At 34.5% G+C, this 21,044-nt stretch overlaps 1 protein-coding gene across 1 annotated transcript in view; it reads right to left on the reverse strand.

Moving 5' to 3' along the window:
- Nucleotides 1-19,982, reverse strand: part of COL3A1 (collagen type III alpha 1 chain) — a 39,006-nt gene extending 19,024 nt beyond the window's left edge. The window contains exons 1-15 of the mRNA XM_025848800.2: nt 19,800-19,982; nt 9,373-9,575; nt 9,064-9,114; nt 8,506-8,619; nt 7,106-7,186; nt 5,245-5,298; nt 4,735-4,788; nt 3,897-3,950; nt 3,209-3,262; nt 2,989-3,042; nt 2,290-2,343; nt 1,817-1,861; nt 1,624-1,677; nt 982-1,026; nt 325-378 (exon numbers count right to left, since the gene is read on the reverse strand). Of these exons, the coding sequence (XP_025704585.1) occupies nt 325-378; nt 982-1,026; nt 1,624-1,677; nt 1,817-1,861; nt 2,290-2,343; nt 2,989-3,042; nt 3,209-3,262; nt 3,897-3,950; nt 4,735-4,788; nt 5,245-5,298; nt 7,106-7,186; nt 8,506-8,619; nt 9,064-9,114; nt 9,373-9,575; nt 19,800-19,878 (1,050 nt within the window). The 5' untranslated portion in view covers nt 19,879-19,982. The remainder of the gene's footprint in view (nt 1-324; nt 379-981; nt 1,027-1,623; nt 1,678-1,816; nt 1,862-2,289; nt 2,344-2,988; nt 3,043-3,208; nt 3,263-3,896; nt 3,951-4,734; nt 4,789-5,244; nt 5,299-7,105; nt 7,187-8,505; nt 8,620-9,063; nt 9,115-9,372; nt 9,576-19,799) is intronic.
- Between the last annotated feature and the right edge of the window lie 1,062 nt (nt 19,983-21,044).

The raw sequence follows: 21,044 nt of genomic DNA on the forward strand, positions 1-21,044 counted from the left end.
TTTAAACCCATCTCCCAAAGGCTGGAATAATATGATGATATGCTCTATCATAAGCGAAGAATCATGAATCACGTAGGCACAGAAAAAGGCTAACTATGTGTGTGATTATGTGATCTGATTTTCAGAAAGAGACTAGGAAAAGACGAAGAGATATCAGAATAGTTGAATGCCAGGGAATTAGAAATAAGGCTTTAAAGATCTGATAGGTAAAAAGATATCTACTTGATGGGTAAAATATATATATATTATTTTCAAGAAACAATCCAATGACTTTCTGTTGTTCCAAGATCTATTTTATATTCTTCTATAGAAATGCATGTTTACCTTAGCACCAGGAGAACCAGGGAATCCTGCAGTTCCAGGGGGACCAGGAGGACCCTGAAAAAAATTAAAGACAATTTCAAAAGTTCTTAATCAAGTAAACAGAAGCTAACATAACACTAACTAGTAAATAATAAGTTAGCACATACACAATACAGAAGACAATTATGCAGATAAAATAGTATTTTTCATCCATGGGTGAATATTATGTAGAGAAACGATGTGGCAAAATACAAGAGAGTAAAATCTAAAGTTAGAAAAGTAGGATCCCCCTGCCTTCCACCACAAATTCTGTGATTTGTGCAATTTACTTAGCCCGAACTCTTGTACTCTTGTTTATAAAATGGAGGTAAGATTATTATCTATTTTGCAGAGCACTTTTAATTGCCATGTCCGGTACTGGTTATTAATTGACATAGTGAACACTATACAGATGTTAGTAATTGGCCAAGTGTAATGAGGAGTATCAGAATTTCACTTATGGGTTTAGTGTTTCTAGATTGTGTCTAGATTTAGTTTATGGACCTGGTGTAAGTTTGAATGAAATGTTTATGGACAATATTGAGTTTTAGGCCTATAATCCATATTATTACAACATCCCATACCACATAATCAATCACTACCCTGAAGCAACTCAGGGTTAGATAAAAAGTTACTTACTGGTTGTCCATCGCTTCCGCGAGCACCATCATTACCTCGAGCCCCCTAAAAAGAGAAGTTTGTTTCAAATATCTTCTTAATTCTGAAAAGTCAGTCACGAGTAATGACTAAAATTCTTTTTTTTAAAGGATTTTATTTATTTATTTGAGAGCAAGAGAGAGAGAGAGAGAGCAACTCAATCCCAGGACTCTGGGATCATGACCTGAGCCAAAGGCAGAAGCTTAACCTACTGAGCCACCCAAGTGCCCCCTGACTAAAATTCTGACTCCATTGAGTTGACTTTTCCTCCAGTGTATTGAAATCTGCTAAAAATACATTTTTAGAGTCAAATTGTTAAAATTCCAATGTATACAACGGTGATCTGATGTAGAAGAACTGGGTTCTGTGTTTAACAGAACTAAATGTGAATTAATCGTTCTAGTAACGTATGCAAAGTTAACACTTAAAAAAATTTTCAAAAGAGATAATAACTATAAACCCTTATTTGTTTCCCTACAGTCATAGCTACACTTTTATGGAGGCATCGTTAAATGCTATTTCATGGGAAGGATTTTCCTGACGATTGCCACAGCCTGCAAACCTGGATGAGAGCCTTATCTGGGATTCTGGCTGGAACTATGCAGTGTTGGTAGCAAGACTCACCGCGGCTCCTGGCAGTCCTGGCCGTCCTCTCTCACCAGGAGCTCCTCTGGGACCCTACAGAACACAGTTGAAGGAATGGTCTTAACTTTAACCTTGCCATGTGTAAGAACAGTTGGGGAAGGAGCAACGCAAGTTTTGGGTTAGATGGAGGTTAATAAACTAAAACTGAAAATTACATAAGAAATGTAATTACCATGGGTCCAGGGGCTCCATTTTCACCTGGGAGGCCATTTTCACCCTAGAAACATGTAAAATATGTTACCATTTGTAGAACAGAGAGAGGAATGTATAGTTTTTTAAATGCAGCACATTATGAAGACTATTATAGAACCTAAGAAAAAGATATGTTTTAGCAATATCAAATTTTCGGTAGCATTTTATTTACCATAATTCTCAATTTTTGCATCTTAAAAACTTGAGGATGAAACAGAAGTAATCAGTGAGTTACTCAGGGATGCACAATCATTTCTAATCTAGACAGTTCAAGCTATCAGCTTTCATGGAAGCTCCAATAGAACATCTGAATTAGTTACTGTTATTTAGCTCCTGGAATGCAAAATTCAGGTAAATTTCAGAAAAGGTTAAACCCCAAAGTATAAATCTTAAATATAGCTATAACATTTAAAGGAATTTACTTACAAAAATATGATTTTTGTTTTGATTTACCTTTAATCCCGGAGCACCTGTATCACCCTTTTCTCCATTTCGTCCGTCAAAGCCCTAGGAAACGTATAAAAATAGTAAAAATATTAAAGATCTGTTAACAATCCAGAATGATTGAGAACTTTACATTGTATTTTTCATAACTAGTTTTTACCACATAGTACTATTTTCAACACTGATGTGAATAATTTAAAACTCTTTTAAATGGATTGAAGACATTTGACATTGATTTTATAGTAAAAAATCTGAATTAGCAAGTACAATCTAGTTCAATTAGGAAGTTGCCTTAGCAATAGCAAATATGACCTTCACAGATTTTATTTCTATTAAACTGATAGATTTGGGGGTCAGTTGGTGGAATCTACCTAATGATTTGCATAGACTAAGTTGCTTGATTCAATTGCAAATCACATTGACTAAGCCAGTGAATAACGCATGGCTCTCAATAACACATTTTCATTTTTTTCTGGCGATGATGATAAGAAAATTAAATAATTTTTTCCCAAGCCTTTTCACATATTTAAAATCAGTCTCATTACTACCTGTAAAATTACTAGTTGGTTTGGTCAACAAAGTCGACTGACTGTTAAAAAATCAAATCAACCATTTTTGGCACATACTCAAATTGCCCAATAAAATTGGTTAGGCAAGTAAACATGGCCAAATGAAATAGCTTTTTGTTAATCTAGAAACTCTACTTACTCTATGTCCTTTCATACCAGGGAATCCAGGCATACCAGCTGGACCTTTTATACCCTAAAAATAAGGAATAGAACAGATATTAATGAATTTTCAAATAGAATCACAGCCCAGTTGTAAAATGCCTTCCATTTTTAAGTTTATTCAATTTAATTATAGAATAATTTTCAAGCTAAGATCATCATGACTACTCCATGTAATTCACTGGATGCCAAAGACTTACTGGAGGTCCAGGCAATCCTCGCTCTCCAGGTCGTCCGGGTCTCCCTGATTCTCCCTAGGTGGAAAAATAAAAAATACGTAGGTGATTGTGGAAAAGAAAGCACATTGCACTTAGTTAGCAAACTAATGACTTTGCATTTTTCTTGTCAAGGACTCATGAAAATGGTAGGCTAAACATTTAGTTGTTAGAACAGCTTTCCTAGTAGAAGGAATGGGGAGGACTTCTCCCATCTCAATATGAACTTATGAACACAGGCATCACTCTTCACTGAAATATTATGATGCTCTCTCAATCCACTGAGAAGAATTTGCCATTGGAAATCAAATGAGAAAGGAAGAAGGACACAATATTAAAGGTGTTTTTAAGTTTTCAAGTTTATAAAGTATTGATATCAATTTCTTCATTACAAGAGGAAGAAAGAAGCTACTTGTTTCTCCTCCAGTTAAGTGATCTATTCAGTGGGTGTACCTTCTTGACAGTGAAGAAGGACATTTAGGGGTTTCGTTAGTCTGGAATTCAAATTATGGTATTTACGGTTATACAAACACTATACATTCAAAAATTAATATGAGCTAAAATGTCATTAGGATAGCAATGATTTTTTTGGTAAGGTTTTCCCGTGAGCCTAGCATACAGTATATTCCAACTTGGATTTTGCCATATCTCCATTCAATCTTTAAAGACTTACATCTTTTCCAGCAGGACCAGATGGACCTAGAGCACCAGGGGGTCCTGGAGGGCCCTGAAAATAAGAAAATAAAAAACAAATGTATCTATAGGTTTTTCTCTTACAACAACTTATTGTTATATAGTACGTGTTTTCCTGAAAGGAATCTCCTTTTAGAAAATACTCTTAATATTTTTCATGATGAAAATGACACCTTAAGTTAATATTATGCTTGTATTATATCTAGTTTTCACTGTTTAATGAACTTATTTTTAATAGGAATTAAAAATATCATGTATCTATATTTTATATCATATGCATTCATAAACCCATAGGCACTTTTACATTTTGTGAGATATTGAATTTTTTAATATACAGGTATTTCCAAATAGTTTGAAATATTAAATTGAACTAACTTCACCTCACTTGCTTGTTTATACAGCATGGGGTTTTTTTGGAGGACTCTGTTAAATTATACTTATTTCTACTAAATTAAGTTTTAAAAATTGTATGTCAGAAAAGCAGATATGCAGGTGAACTGAGTGATTACAGGAAAATTAAATCTATATTTAAGAGAAAGAAGATTTGTATCCACACTAGGAAGTGAACTATGATGGTGGCTAATTAGCCAGGGAATTCCTAGATTCAATAGCAAGTGTCTCTAGGAAATCTAAACCACTAAAGAGTCCAAAAGATCTTTGAAACCAGTTCAATTATCATAAGAAATATTATTTATTATTTTAAATTTTGAGCATAAACAATCTATACATTATAGGACCTATGATGATATTTTAGAAAATGAAAGTGATTTCTACATAGAATTGTCAATATATTAAATACAGATATAATTGTTACTTACTGCTGGACCAGCTTGCCCAGGTTCACCGGGGGGACCTTGGTATCCTGGAGAACCCTAGTGAGTAGAATAATGTGCAAATATTTTAAAAGTAATGTAATATTCACATTAGGCATTTACCTCTTGAAGACAGCATGAAATCAGGATTTGTGAATGCAATCAGTAAATCTTATTCCAATTTATAAACACGGAAGCCAAAATTTTTCAGATCAGAATAAAGCAAATTTATTCCATTAATCCACGTTATTCCATTGAAAATGAATTGTTTTGAACTTGAAGCCGTATCACATGCAAATTAAGTCTATGGTTTAATTTTACCAAGGTTTTCACTACGAATAGTTGTTTGTGGAAAGGAATTAGGTATGAAATTCCATCTTTGAATTTTCTTGGGTGTGATTTCTCTCCTTAATTGGGATTATGCATGTTGGAATGGCTAAATTACAGCAAGATCTGTGTAAACTCAATTTATATAAAATTCATGAAAAAGAAAGCACCACTAATGGCTACACTTACCGGGGAGCCAGGATGACCAGATGTACCAGGGGGACCGGGAGGGCCAGGGGGACCCTGGAACGTAAATGTAAAGGATAAATACAAAATAGATGCATTTGAAATACACTTTTTTCAGGCATCAAAGAGATGCCTCTGTTCAGAAATGATACTGACATTAAAAAATAAATGAGAACAGCATGCCTCATTATGTAGTAACTATTCACAGATATGATTAATTTTATTAGATATACAATAAAGATCTCACTACAAAAACATCACTCTAAATGGAATTCCCACAGACTCAATACAAATTATTAGTAAATGCTATAAAATGTTAGCCTGAACCCTCCATAAAAAGGGGTTTAAAATCTGGAAAAACCACGCAAAATGCTATGAAAGTCCCTGCAATTAGAATGATATTTGTCCTGGTGAAGAAGCATTTTTTTGCCTGCCAGCCAAACTCCTGTGGAAACATATCTACATACTGTTAATCCCGGTTTCTAAAAACAATGATGTAAATCAACCCAGAAATTCTTAATTATGTCACTGAGTTATGTTAACATGAAGATTTAGATGTGCTTAAGAAAATCAGCGTACATGGGATGATGATAAATTACAGTTAGAACCAACTGATTTATCATTGCTCAGAAATACAGCTTACACTAGAAAATCTTCCATTTTATAGCATGCTGTTTCTACATACTGATAACAAATTTATAAAATCACAGTTTGTAATTAAATGTTCTCTCGTAACCTCTTTTCTGGAATATTAAGTAGTGGGTTTTTTGTTTTGTTTTGTTTTTTTAGTTTTTGTTTTTTTTAGTAAAAACTGTATATAGGATTGAAAAATAAGATTCATAATTTGAATCTAGTTGCATAAGACCAGATATTTACATTGTTAATATAATTTTCCTTCTGGCTTTAAAAGAAAAAAAATCACATCTTTAGAGATTTGAAAACTTTAGGGATTTGTAAAATTCTCTTTTTACAATTTACATCAATTTTAAGGGTCTTTCTTTAACTGGCCATTTGGATCTACGAGCTAAATTTTGTTCTCTCTAGTTTCGGAAGTCACAAATATGGTGTCTAATGATCTGGTTGGCAAACTTCCATAATCCCTGAGAATCCAGCGTCATGTTTCCTTTACACTTACATACCTGTTACTGGCAGTGAAGCGATAATCTTCCCCACATTGCTTCTCCCGAGAGCCTGGTCTACAATTAGGGTCATTTACATGGGACACCATGCATCATGCCCAGGTGCCCAGATTTCAGTGATTTTTTTTTTCTATTTTCTTCTATCAAAACTCTAGGTCATTTACATTAAGGGAAACCTTTTGGGTACAATGTGAATAGCTAGCATTTGTAATAGGAAAACTTAAAGACTCAATAAATTCTGGAAATATTTGTATTTGATTTCAGGGTTTGAGGTGGGGCAGCTTGTAATATTGGACATTCATCACTCGGATTGTCATCTAGCAAGTAGCACTTAATTGATGAAAGCACATAAAAAAAGAAGATTCTGAACAACTTAGGGAGAACGAGGAAAAATGGAAGTGAAAAATAGCAAATTTTTGTTAAAATTAGGGAATATATGGGTGTGAGACCTAAGCACGAAGGCAGGTGGGCTCCTGGGATAGGTGGTTGTATAAAGAAGGAAGGCGAGGCAGAACAGGCGTGAGATGAGAGGCGGTGAGGAAAAGAGGAGTTAGGATAAGAAAGATCATGATAATCCTACCATTTGCTTTCCCAGCCTTAATGGAGAATAAGCTATTTTGTAAGCGTATGTAATAATACCATATTACTAGGAAAACCACCATTCAAGAATTAACAAATTGGAAACTACATCATGCTCTAGAATGCTGAGAAACTCTTGTACATACAGCTGGCCCAGGATAGCCCGCGATTCCTCCTCCTGCTACTCCAGACTTGACGTCATATGACTCAAACTGGGGAGAATAGTTCTGTAGCAAAGAGACCAAATAGATACGATCATTTTGATATATATGTCATAGTTCTTTCCAAAAGCATTTAGAAGAGGTGCATGCAACATCTACCACTCACTGACGGAGAGTCTCTGCATGCCAGAAGATGTGGTATATGCATTATTTCATCATCTTGCTTATCCCGTCTCTGTGTTGCTTCAGGTAGTAGATACTCTACAGAAATACTTGTTTATGTAATACACACCCCCTTCAACTAACTCTGTGCAATGTTATTCCCAAATAATTATTTCCTATATGATCTTACTCAAAACATCATTTCTAAGGGATACGCGCAGCTTTAGAAACATAGGATCATGGACTGTTTGAAGCTGAAAGAGCCTTGAAATCATATAATCTGATCGTGTCATGCTGAGCAGAAAAAAAAAATGGAAAAGTCAAATTACTTTACGAACATTTAATGATGAAAGTGAAATTTGTATTCCTTGGCTTCCGGTTAATATGTCTAACAAATTTACCCTCCAAATAAGCATCTGCATAGAAAATAGGCACAAGAATAATAGAAAAGCTCATGTGCTTATCGGATTTCTTTGGAGATTATTTTGTTTTGAATCCCAGGCCTACAAGTGGGTTATGTTTGGTACCAGGATAAGAATAAATTAGATGGTATGCTTTGCTTTCTGTCGAATTGTTTTTTGAATAGCATTTTTTAAAACTCAGAGTGATTTGTAGATATGTGGCTTCTAATTTCGCCTAACCCCATGCAGCAGAAATTATATCTTATTTATTTGTTCGGTTGGTTGTTTTACATGCAGGGTTATTGCGCTGCCATGCTTTTTAAGAGGAGCAGGATGTGCCCTGAAGGCTTGGCAAGAGTTAGTTGCCTAGGCTTGAATAATCCTGTTGACTTAAAGTCAATAAGGAGTACTCACAGCTCTTCAACTGCTTTTTGTCTAAACTTTCAGAGGCTCTACCATTGGGATTATAAGTAAAATAAGGCACAGTTACAACAGTTCCTAGACACTCCAGGTTAATTCATTTGGGAGTTGATGGCTCATTTCTCAAACATAGTGATAGATTCTATGTCTGCTGAGAAGTTGGGAAATGTTGCCAAGATATAATAACAATAGCATTGGCATTATGAGGAAAAGTAAAATTTATAAAGCACTTAAAATAGTGTCCAGCACTTACAAGCACTAAATAAGGATTTGTTAAATACATACAATCAGAGAATAGATATAAGGAATCCACAAAAGTGAAATGTTTTATAGGCTAAAGAAAAGAAAAAGAAAGTAGGTAGTTTTAAAGGGAGGGGATCTTTTTGTCCTGGAATTTATTACCTGAGGACCAGTAGGGCATGATTCACAGATTCCAGGGGGGCCAGGAGACCCAGGGGAACCTGGTTGTCCTGGAATACCAGGATCACCATTTCTCCCAGGAATACCAGGTGGGCCCTAAAAGAATCAAAGACAAAAATTCATAAGACAGTGAAAAGGCCTTGTGATTCAGAATTATCATCAAATTGTAGCTTCTCTGCTTTATAATATGAGGAACCAATATAAGTGATAAATTTTCTTGAGAATACATACATTTTTTATCTAAATCATGTGAATAATTTCAGCGTGATTTATTTATTTGTAGATTGACCTATATTTTATTTTTCAAACTAATAATGGGATGAAGACATTATATAATGTTGGGGAAATTTAAGTATTCACATGTACAATTATGGATTCTCAGTTTGAGTTCTCTTGTGTCATTAAATAATGTAGTAGTCAAGGAAATGTCTGAATGATGAAGGCCCAAATATGAAAAGGCTATTAGAAGAAGCAAAAAAAAAAAAAAAAAGCAGACTACTTAAGTAACTCATTTCATTCTACTGAAGAATGTTTACTTACTGGATCTCCCTTAGGGCCTTGAGGTCCATGACCATTAGGAGGGCGAGGAGGCTAATAAATGGAAAAGATACAGATTAAATAAGACATAAGAGCAACTTTCCCATGAAGTGTGTCCCAATTTGCATATTTATTTCTTATCCCCAATTACATCCAATCCTTAGTTTTAAACCAGAATGTTCATCTTTTACTTGTAATTCCAACATAGTTGATAGACATTACTTTCTTCTCCTTTCAGGCTCCTATGGTATAGGAATGATTCATGTGTTAAAATATAAATCTTGAGGATGTACAGATTTTCTTTAAACTCACAGCTGTTGGAGGCTGGGGGCACACTGCACAACATTCTCCAAATGGGATTTCTGGGTTGGGACAGTCCAATTCTTGTTCGTCACATATTATGTCATCACAGAGAACAGATCCTGAGTCACAGACACATATTTGGCAAGGTTCTGGCTTCCAGACATCTCTATCCGCATAGGACTGACCAAGATGGGAGCATCCTCCATCAACAGCTGGAAAGTAAGTTAGATGGTGTGATGTTGTCTTAGGTTTTGCTGAAATATGATTTTTGTTATGCTGTCATGACTTTCCAATAACCAAAGTGGAGATAGTTTGAAACCAATAAGTTCTTCCTTTTATTAAACTAATTTGTATGTTCTTAGAAGCATACTTATGCAAAAAAAAAAAATCCACAAATTAAATTACCAAGAATATCATATTTTCTATACATAATTTGCTAACTGGTAAAAGTTTGCTTAAAATACCAAATCTGTTTATTAGCTTCAAAATGGCACACCATAGTAAATTTTCCTTAAGGCCAATAAGAATTTTAATTTCAATTATAGTAAGAATTTAACACCAATGGAAATCACACAACACTTAAACATTTATTTATTAATTGTGTAATTGAAAACAAGCCTTTCTAGCAATCATTATCCTCTGCTTTAATAGTAGACAGGAGCATTAAACTATGATGATTTTGTCACTAACTCTTAAGACTTTCTGGATTTTATTAAGCTAATTGGGAAATTCAGGGGAAAACAGCTATTCTTGGCAGCATAAAACTCTTCCAGATTCCTGGAAAAGCTTTAGCAAAGCTGACTGTATGTATTGAATATCACTGTCAGCTCCACTGGGCATTAGTAGGTCAACATGATATGACATAATATATCGTAGAGCCCATATGGATATAAAGAGAGTTCCAAATCACTAAAAATAAATGGTGTTTTTAAAAAATAAATACGGGCAGGGAATAAGTAAAAATAATAGGGAAAAATATGAATCATGGCCATGTGTATTTGTGGCTTAACATGGTCAAAAATTTGCTTCAACCAAAATTTTAAACTTGTTTCCTAATTATATGTAAGGTACTCAAATTTCAGCAGATATTAACAATGAATCAGCTTAGGGGTTGCCAAAACAAAACCTGGTCTCAATTCTTAAAGCATTAGCTGTGAATTGTGGTTAAATACAACTTTAGTTCCTAAGGATTATTATGATAGTTTGCCAGTAATTGAGTAAATAAATAAGATGTTTCTAAACATCTGCAAAAATTTTTGTAAACAACAAATGATGTGCTGTTCAGTATTTATATCTTTGTGAAACAGTGAAATTTTATTTTCTCAGAGCCAACATCTTTAAAATGTCTCCTGAGAGAGGCCTGCTTGGGAGGAAGCAAGGAGTTTAATAACCATACTTTTTGCTGCCTTGTGGCCAAGAGGCCTTTTTAGTGGGTCCTAAAATTTTTCCATCTGGAGGTTGCATATGACCATGAAGATCACGTTTATAAGTTCCCATTTCTATATCCTCTCATATCTGAAGTAACAATGATTTAGGTTCATGCTATATACTTTGTGTTTAGACGTTTAGCCGGTTTAGCAAAAGTTCACAAAAGGGGGGTAATTGCAGAACCTGCAGACTGGCATGGACTCTGTTCCTCTTTTCCATTATTGCACACAGATATGACTTTAACGGTCTTGCACTATTGTAATACCCTCCATCGATTCAGGAAGTTTCCAAGTCTGTTCTGTGTGTGACCATCACCCAAAGTGGTCGACAGCTAATAAAAGAAAGCTTGTTTTATTGCAATTTTAAGAAGGCAAGAATTTGTTTATTTTAAAAAGTTATTCTCATTCTTCCTCCATGTTTGAAATAGATATATGAGAACACTGGGAAGAAATACTGTCCAAGCTTTCGGAGGAGAATTCCTTTCCACTTAGTGAGCACAAAAGCTGAATGCCAGAAGGCTTACCTAATGCAAATGAAGTAGGTCTATTTAAACAGTATTATGAAAGATATGCTTAAGAGAAGCCCAATCTTTTTCACATTGTTATGAACAATAATAATATGAGAGGGGAGAGGCATCAAACTCATTTTTCTCTGAGCAGAACTGACATTTTATATTTAGGAAATAAGTTCACTGTTCTTCAGAAGAGGTCTGAATGTTTTAATGAGATGGAAGATAGTTTAATAAATTGCATGAAATACATTCTTCAGTCTTTGGATTAGCTTCTGATTCTTAAAATGAAACATTTTAAAGCTTTCTCTAAATTAACATTATGGGGAATGTTCCAACAGATTATTTTTAGCTCAAGATTTGCCCATTAATAATGTGGACTTCAGGCTCCCCAGCCTTCCTGAAAATACCACCAGGGTACAGAATGTTGATTACAGGTAATAATACTGTATCGTATACTAGAGATTTGCTAGGAAAGTAGATTTTAAGTGTTTACACCCCTCCCCCCGCACACACACAAAAAGGTGACTGTGGGTGACTATTAGTTAACTCTATTGTGGTAATCATTTCACAATGTGTATGTATATCAAATCATCATGTTGTACACCTTAAATATACACAATTTTATTTGCCAATAATAGTTCAGTAAAGCTGGGAGGGGGAGAAAATATAGTACTAATTTATACTAAGGATTCCTTCAGCTCTTTGTCTCTGGGTCGGGAATATCTTTCTACGTTTAACACAGGACCTCTGTTACAAAACTTAGCTATTGAATATTGATGATTTACTAAAGACAAATGATTAAAAAGTTAAAGGGAGAGTCAAGTATTTCATACTTTAAATATCTTTTCTTTGTTCTTAATCTGCCCTAAAATTAACATAATTTTTTCCTTGTATATTCATCCTCTCTGTTTATGTCTCAATGAAAGTATCACCACATCACTAGAAATAGTGTTTTCCATTTGTTTTGTAAACTATTAAGTGAGCACAATATTTACTTTTTTAAAAAATTGTAAATGAATTCATTAGAGTTGGGTTAAAACCAATGTTACATAAATGAAAATTGTTACTTAGCCTCTTGTGTCCAAATTTTATTAGAAACCATATGTATTATGCCTCTTAAACCACAGAGGTCTCAATATAAAGGTTGAGTCACTTTATTGTACATCTTTTTTTAAGTGATGTTGTTCTAAGGAAAAGAAGCAAGTTGGAATGCTTGAAAAATAAGAATTAATGCAGGTTGTTTATTGCCATACTTATTTCACATCCATTTAAAAGAAGTTTGGCTCTCCTGAAAAGTCAGTTTCTGTAGAAACTTGTAGTTGAGAGTCAGACTGTTCTCTGTTACTCTATCTCAATCACCTTTGCTGAAAGGCAGTTTCCTCTAATTTCTTGTTCTGTGCATGACAAAATACGATTGGCAATATGTTCTCCCAGAAGCTAAACCTCTTACACAGATGTCTCATGGCCCTCAGTTTTAGTACCATAGTCTAATGATCTGTGGGAAAATCATGGGAAAGTCAAGAAGAAGAATGTTTTGTTCTCAAGAGGAATAACATTTTAGTTTGCCACTTGCAGCATTTAGAAATGGTTTTAAAAATGGGATTCAGAAATTCAAAAATGTTAAATAAAGGCAAATAATCTCATTTTTACTACTGGACAAGAAATAGATTTTTCCAATTACTTCCTTTACTGTTATTGCTAAAATGAAGTCTCCCTGTTCCAATACATAATTAATTTTAAACCCCACCCCTCATGTCACTTGATGTTTCTGTTCCTTATTACAAAGTACAGTCCTGAAATAAATTTATTTGTGACCACACAAGCAATGCATTAGACTAAATCATCTCCTCACTGGGATCTAAATTATAAAACAAAATGAAGCTAGTCTATGACATAATCCATTCTGAGCTTTTCTTTCTTAGCTCTCTGTTTTGAAACTTCAGAGAAAAATAAAACCAAGTAACATAATCTAGTATTTTTAGATATGCGTAACACTTTCCTTTTTATTGTTTTTGTTTCCATTCTTTAAGTGTTAATTTATGCTGATCTGATAGAATTTTATTGTTGTGACTAAAAAATAGTATAAATTATGTTTGTCTTAATCCATTTTTGGAGTAAAAATAATATGCCCCAAAGCATCCAATCAAATTGTTCATTTGGCCTGAGTGATAGGTTTCAATTTTTTTTCTTCTCTTCTTACTGAATCCTTTTCAGGGAAAAGGTGTTCTTTAATCTGAAAATTAAAAATAACAGATATGAAATGCAAATTATCATAATATTATTTTCCTGTTTCTTTAGGAAGTTGAATGTTTTGTAAGTGTGAGTATATAGAATGTATATAGCTTCCAACTGAAGTATGTTTTGCTTTTAAATGACACTGTTTGGAAAACAAACATTTTGGTTAAATACATTTCTGCTGCTTATATTCATCAGAATATTTTAAAATACATTAGATGAATTGACTAAAAGAACTTCAAGGAAATATCTGTAGACCTATATAGGTGGATAACTTCAATTTCAAAATGTTGTTTTACATGGACAAGGTGGATTCTGATTATTCTTGTCCCCACCAGAAAAACCAAAAAACAAAAAACTTTATGAATCAAGTCTAGATGTTTCCTTGCTTTATTCTTTATAGATCTATGATTTTATGCCTCCAATTAGAAATTTCCTTTAAGGTGATTAACATTTTGTCCTGCGAAAAATAAAAATAATTAGAGAATTAGAATTAAAAGTATCATATATCTAACAATCAGCAATTGCATTATAATATAAACTGATTAGTGACAAATTGTAGCAATACTGAAGAAAATATATTCTACCTGCTTTGTGGCAGTTGGTAAACATAAAATTTTACGTCTGATCACCAAACTATACATCTTACTTTCCTTATCGCTAGGTCACTAAGTACTTTCACTCCCTACAGCAATTTTATTTTGCACTGGCAGTAAAAGTAATACTGGGCAGAACTGGTAGAGTGTCTCCTATGTTGTAGGCACTCTTCTGAAGGCTCCGTACACCTATTTTACTTAATCTTCCTTATGAGTGAGTGCTGTCATCATCTTCATTTTATAGATGAGGAATCTGAGATACAGAGGCGTTGAAAAATTTTCCTGAGGTTACGTGGTAGGAGTAAATCTACGATTAGAACCTGAGAAAGCTAACTCTAAATTTGACACTTTACTGCCTTGTATTCCTTTCTGCAGTTTCGAGGTCAGGATAGGGTTAAAAAAGCCAACTTCAAAGCTCTACCCCATTAGGGCTTCTAAGCCCTGCAAGCTCAGAATCAGAGTCTAAAAAGACAGTGGGGTTTTTTTGGTTGTTGTCTTAAGGGATAACAGTCGCCTACAGAATATTTTTTCTATCTGGTCTCAAAACAAGAAGATAGCATCTGGAGTTGAGTTCTATTGTTTATTTTCTCCTGACCTTATGAAAAAGAGACATATCTCCAAGGCCACCCTAATGACATCCAGACCACCGACAGAATTAGTGTGTGATTGGGAAACTCAGCATACATTTTACTATATCCAGAGAAGCCTGATTCTCATAGCAACTCTGGTGCAGCAACAACAAACAGATAAGTATCTACCTAAGTATCTTAGGTATTGAACACACAAAAAAGCGTATTTAGGATGTCTCACTAAGATACTGGTTTTCAACTATCATAGCTATATAGTGTAGTAAGGACTTCGGAGTTCTAGTTACTAAATGACTCATGTTAATGATCTTCTAACTTCATTAGAAGCCTCCCTTCTAACTTTGAACATTATGGACATAATTTGCAGTTCCAAAGAGTGTTTCTCCGATTTTAATTAACTTGAGAAACACAGTCCCTGGTTGCCTTCTTCCACACCAAATATTATAGAAAGTATAGTTTCAGAAAAGTAAATGACATTTCATTGAACCAGGACTTTCTCAATGCAAGTTTTCAAAACGAATTTAATTTTTAATAGGTTCTGGATCCTTTGTCTTTGATTTTTTTAGATCTTTTGGGCATTCTAAGTTTTGCTTTCCTCTTTGAACTTTTCGTTTTGTTCATTAATTGTACATTTTAAATGGCAGTTCTTGACCTCAGTCATGGAAAATACAAGGGTTTTATTAGTTAATCTGAAAGGAATCCACTTTTGCTGTGTTTTCGTTAGGCACAGACAGACATTCTAGTGGTTAATGTAACTCCCCAAACTGCAGTTAACAAATGATTTGTGGAAGAGTAGCTATCTCATTTTTTTCCGTTGTCATTTTGATACAAAACAGGCAAAGCTTCCCTCTTTGAAAACTCTGGATTTTTTTTACACTACACCTCCCTCCTCCCCTTCTCCTTCTCCTTTTTTTTTTTTTTTTTTGGAGTGTGGAAAACAATGGGACTAAGCTTTTTTCCAGGGAAAACCGTTTTACAAGAAACAGTCCGCTGAGACGTTTCCAAAAAGTTATTGCAGACCTGGAAATTTTACAAATGTTCTTCATGTCCAGCAAAGGCAATAACATCTTTCATCTTTAAACCTTTAACTCTTAAGCAATCCACTTTAATGACTTCAAGGCGGTGATATCATTTGATGTTACAAAATAAAAGACTGGACTACAAAATCTTTGGAACTTTGCACCAGAGTCATCCACAATGAAAACCATGAGGTTTCAGTAGATGGCACTCTTCTCTGAGTGACCACTCAAGGTCTGGCAAGTGACTGTAGGTGTGAAACAGGGACTTTTCTTTTACTTTGTCTCAACTCTACTCTTTGAAAACTCATAGCCAATGGTCCTTGATTTTTTAAAATAAACCTGTAGATCAGGCATCAACCCAGGAATCTGAATTAGTTAAAAGGCACATGACCACAGTCTTTCCTTCTTTCCCAGAATTGTTCCAGTGGCTTTATTCTTTCCATTTATGATAGTGGGATGTTTAATTCCAGAATTTAATCAGAATAACTATTTACCTATAGGTCTTTAGATCATATGATGTTGAATACTCTGTGGGTGGTAAAATATGCAAGGTATCATGAATGAAAAACACAAAATTTTGTATCAATACTTTATTTACTTAAAGTTTATATTTTTACAGAACTGAAGATAATTTCTGGTTAAATCACAACTGAACATTTTGTTTCTCTTGTTTAAAGAACAGATTTACCAATTCAAAGTTGAGTGTTAAACAGAGAAAAATCTACCTTTTCTCACCTTGAGAAATGCATTCATGGATATATTTTCTAAGACAATAGAAAAATTTTTTAGTATTCCCTTCCAGTGAGAAACAATTACAAAAATAAGAAAAGTCAGGTACTCTAGATTTAGTGTATGTTTTGGGTTCTCTAATTACTTAGGATTTAACAGAATTTCGGTCCTAGTCTTAACGCTGTCACTTCTGGGTTGTATAATCTCAACTAAAGCCCTGAACCCATGTGGGGTGCTGACACTGAAATACATGAACAATTATAAATTCTCTCCTCTTGAAGGGACAATTGTTTCCAGTGATTTTATGCTATATTTTCTTCATTCAGTATGTTTAATTCTGGGGGCAACACAAACCCGAAAACTTGATTGCTACTTGATGGATTTCAAATTATCTCCTTAAGCATAATGGAAAATAGACTCTCATGACCTGTAATAAGGAACGGATTCTCTTAAGTCCATTTATTTTGTAATTCTAAAACAATTAAAGTCTCGCAGTCCATTATCATGGTGAAATTATCGGGGTAGCAAAATATAAGCAAAAACATTACAAAACATTTAATGAAAACAAAGTTTATCTCTTTGCCCTTAATGAAGCAATATCACTAAATAATATCGATCTATTTATTTATCCATCTATCTAATAAGCAGTGGCTAGAATACTTATGTCAAATAAGGACTACATAAAAATACTTGACAAATATTAAACAGATAGTTACATGTTATATGTGGAATAGTTACTGTGGAATTTTGAAAATGGCCATAATATTCAAGCTCATTTCCAAAGTTTCTGAATATGGTTACCATGTGTTTGTGTGTATGTATGTGTGTTGGGCAGTATTTTATAACTAATATACTTATTTCCTTAGGAAAGTAGTGTTTAATATTTAAAATTCACACATGTAATATTTTTAAATCTCATTCTAAAATATGGAATCCAGCTGTGTAACATTTATGTTGGCATTGGTCGTGTAAATGGTAACCCTGTCAGCCACTAGGTGGCGAGTCTTTGTGCTTAAGATTTGGCATGTTTATAAACTACAGGAAATATAAAACAGACCACATCTCTCCATTGGTGGAATAAAATACGTGAATTAAATAGAACTTTCAGAAATCTGTAGAAGGACCGAATACTTTGTGAAGACGTGTTTTAAGCTCCAGAAAACTTGTGTGCGTAGACTAGAAGTGAGTATTCCTGAGGTCTGTGCTATTTCTCTCTGGGATTCTCAAGACATTCCCAGAACTATATTGGACTGTTCTTAGTGTGCTATATATTCAGCCACCTTCTGTAACCTCTCCAAAGTTAATCCGCCTACAGAATTTCCTTATAAAATTTATAGGGAACACAAGAAGTACTATCTTAAAATACTCAACCTTTTTTCATGACAAATGAAAATAGTAAGCTGAACAAAATCCCTCTCAGCTTCTCTTGAGTTTAAAAGCACACAAATGTATCAGCAAAATTTCATAACTGTTATTTTCTATAGCTAAAGACAAAGATAAAAAGAACTTCTGTAATGTACAAATAATGAAGGTATTAAACACTTTTTTCCCCTCTAAAGTTGGATCAAGAAGAAAAATAGCCATAGTGCTTATAAAAGATTGTAACCACCGGGCAACTACAAATATTTTGTCAGTCTTTTGAACCAAACACCAAAGTTTTGTAGTCTTTCCAATAAATGGCAACTCTGGCCCTACCCGTCGCCCCCGCCCCGAAAGCAGGAGAACTTAAAAACTGTAAAAAAGGCAAATGTCTTTATTGAGGTGCGGGTATGCTGGAGGCATTTGGTACCCTAGCCAAGGACTGGGAGTTGTAGCATGTTCTGGGAGGGACGGAATGGGAAGGGAGAGGGAAGAGTTCTAGGAGAAGAGAGTGGGAGGAGGCAAGAAGAAAGAAAAGAGATGGAGGTACAGGGAGGACACTTGGGGACGAGGGAGGGAGTGATAGAGGAAGAAGAGGAAGAAAGATGAGGAAATGGGCTTGCCTCAGAAAGGGGGCTGAGGGGGGAAGGAATGAAAAGGGAGAGGAGGTTCAAAAGAGCCAACGGGTGGAGAGATGGGAAGGAGGAGACAGGAAGGGAAAAGAGGACTATGTGGGGGAGGGTATATGGGGAACAAGCAATATGGGTGTTTCTTTTCTTTCGTGGCCATGGGCTGATGGTAACCGAAGCAATGTCAGTGGGTGTCCCCCCTACCCCCCCACTCATATATGACCTTAAAGGACATCAAAGATTTTATATGAATAAACGAAAACTATTTTCAGGCACACTTGCCAAAACTGAATTTAAATGTAAACATTTTTGATTCTGTGCAAATAGAAACTGATGTGTAAATGATTTCTTCTAACATCTTTAAATTTAACATTTAAATATTTATTTCTATAAAAGTTTGTACTCCAATGTGTCTGGCATTTTCATGACTATGAGAAACATATGAGTTAAAAGAAATGTTTTCACATAACCAGATAATGAAACAAGCATGGTTTGGGGGAAATTAGAACATGAAAACCATTGTTTACAGTTATTTGAAAACACAACAAATCAACCTTCTAAAGTCAAACAGTACCAGCATCATTTTACCTTGTTTGCAGAAAAGTCAAACATCCCTGTTGGAAACACTTTTTAAATATTCTCTTCATTAATGCAAATACAGTTAAAATGTAGAACATGTGAAAAACACTAGACCCTTAACAATAAACTATTAGAAATATGTATTAATCAACCATGGAAGTGTTTGAAACAGAATAAACATAAGGACGATGAAACATTCTTAGCAGTTTGTATCCATTTAAAGAACACGACGGTATCTGCTTGTTGCCATTCTATAGAAATATATTCCATAATTCTAATAATGTGTATTTCCCTTAATTCATGTTGTTTTTAAAATGCATTACCTTATTGAGAAAACAATGCTCAATAGTCTATCCTTACAAAGAATCCAGCATACAAAAGAGAGTATAAAATTGTTACAAAAGACCAATAACTTCCAGACTGCCTAGGAAAGCATTCCAAGATGTTAACAGTCTAGGAGGGGAACTTTTTAAAAGCCATTTAAAAAGTTTCCAGTGCCGCTAACATGAAAACAAGTTAGTACAAGAACATCTTTATCTTAAACAACCAGAAAACTTTCAAATACAAAAATGACAATATTCTTTCTATGCAAATGTGAAAAAAACAAAAACAAAACACACCATCACACTCAGTTCTATGTTCCCCAGTTGGGAGCTTACAGAGGAAATTAACTTTGCGGAGGCTAATTTCCCCTTTATCCCTGTTTGTAAGGAGAAGGAAAGACAAAAACCCCAGAAAGTTTCTTGAAAGCAAGACCTACTCACCTTGCTGTTGTGCCAAAATAACAGTGGGATGAAGCAGAGCAAGAAGTAACCAGGTCCCCTTTTGCACAAAGCTCATCATGTCTAAATATCAGACATGAGACTCTTTGTGCAAAAAGGAGAAAAGAAAAGCAGTTCAAAGTAGCACCATCAGATGTCCCCTGCCCTTCAGCACCGGGCCCGTCATAAAACTCAGCCACTGAGATTCCTTTGCTTTGGCCTTAAATAGGAAAAAGTTTGGCTTCCCTCACTTTCCAGCCCCTTTCTGAAATATGAGAGCAGCACCCATCCCCTCAGCAGTAAAAGAAATGATTAATATGTCTTTTTCCCTTATAGAAGACACAACCCACAAAGTAAGAAAAAACACATCTGGAGTTTGTGTGCATCTGTTTGTGTCTAAGTTTGTAACATATTTTCCTTACATTCATGTTTGCATAACTTAAGAAAATATGTCAAAATGCTCTGCCTTGCATTTTCATAAAAGAATTAAATGTATATATTTTTCATTTCCTCTGACAACATTAACAACTGTTTGATTTTGAGAAATTGCTTGATGCCCTTGTCTTGGGCATGGCTAATTTGCAAATCTTATCTTTCTAGAAGTTCTTTATATTGGGATTTTGCCAGAATCCACCCTAACTCAATTTAAATAAGGAACTGTAAGAGATTAACTGAAAGAAAAGCCTCTGTTTGTTCTTCTCATCCACCCACTCTGGGTCCTAGAAGTTCAATTTCAGGCAAATGTCAAAAGACTAGATATCTAAGCTATGTTTGAATGGCATCTTAAAGTTTAGATACTCATCAATAGCTATTCCTATTTCTCAGCAAAGTTCTTTAGCCAGCCAAAGTGTGGTTTCTTGTGAGATTTTAAATTTGTATGCTGCTTGCGAAAGCCAGGACAGGGTTTTCTAGAGAAGAAATTAGCTTTTTCATGTCTTGGCTTTGTAAGAAACAGGAAGGGAAAGGGTTTATTACATGGAATATCAAATGAGTCCCAGAAGAAGCTCTCATGTGATCTGGATTGGTATAAAGATTAGTATAAATATTTATAAATTTAGATGTTCATATGTATATTTTCCAAGCCACATTAACATAGCTTTTCAATGTAGTTCTGGATCTAAGGAGTGATTTCTGGGTCATATTTGAAAGAGGGACAAATACCATCTGTAAGTCTTTGATAAATCTTGGCCAGAGAAACACGCTTGTCCACAGAACAAGATATTTCTAGTAAGCACAGTCTTTCTTTAC

Source organism: Callorhinus ursinus, unplaced genomic scaffold (assembly GCF_003265705.2).
Source record: "Callorhinus ursinus isolate GAN/ISIS: 27379988/994484 unplaced genomic scaffold, GSC_fseal_2.0 scaffold2, whole genome shotgun sequence".
NCBI lineage: Eukaryota > Metazoa > Chordata > Mammalia > Carnivora > Otariidae > Callorhinus > Callorhinus ursinus.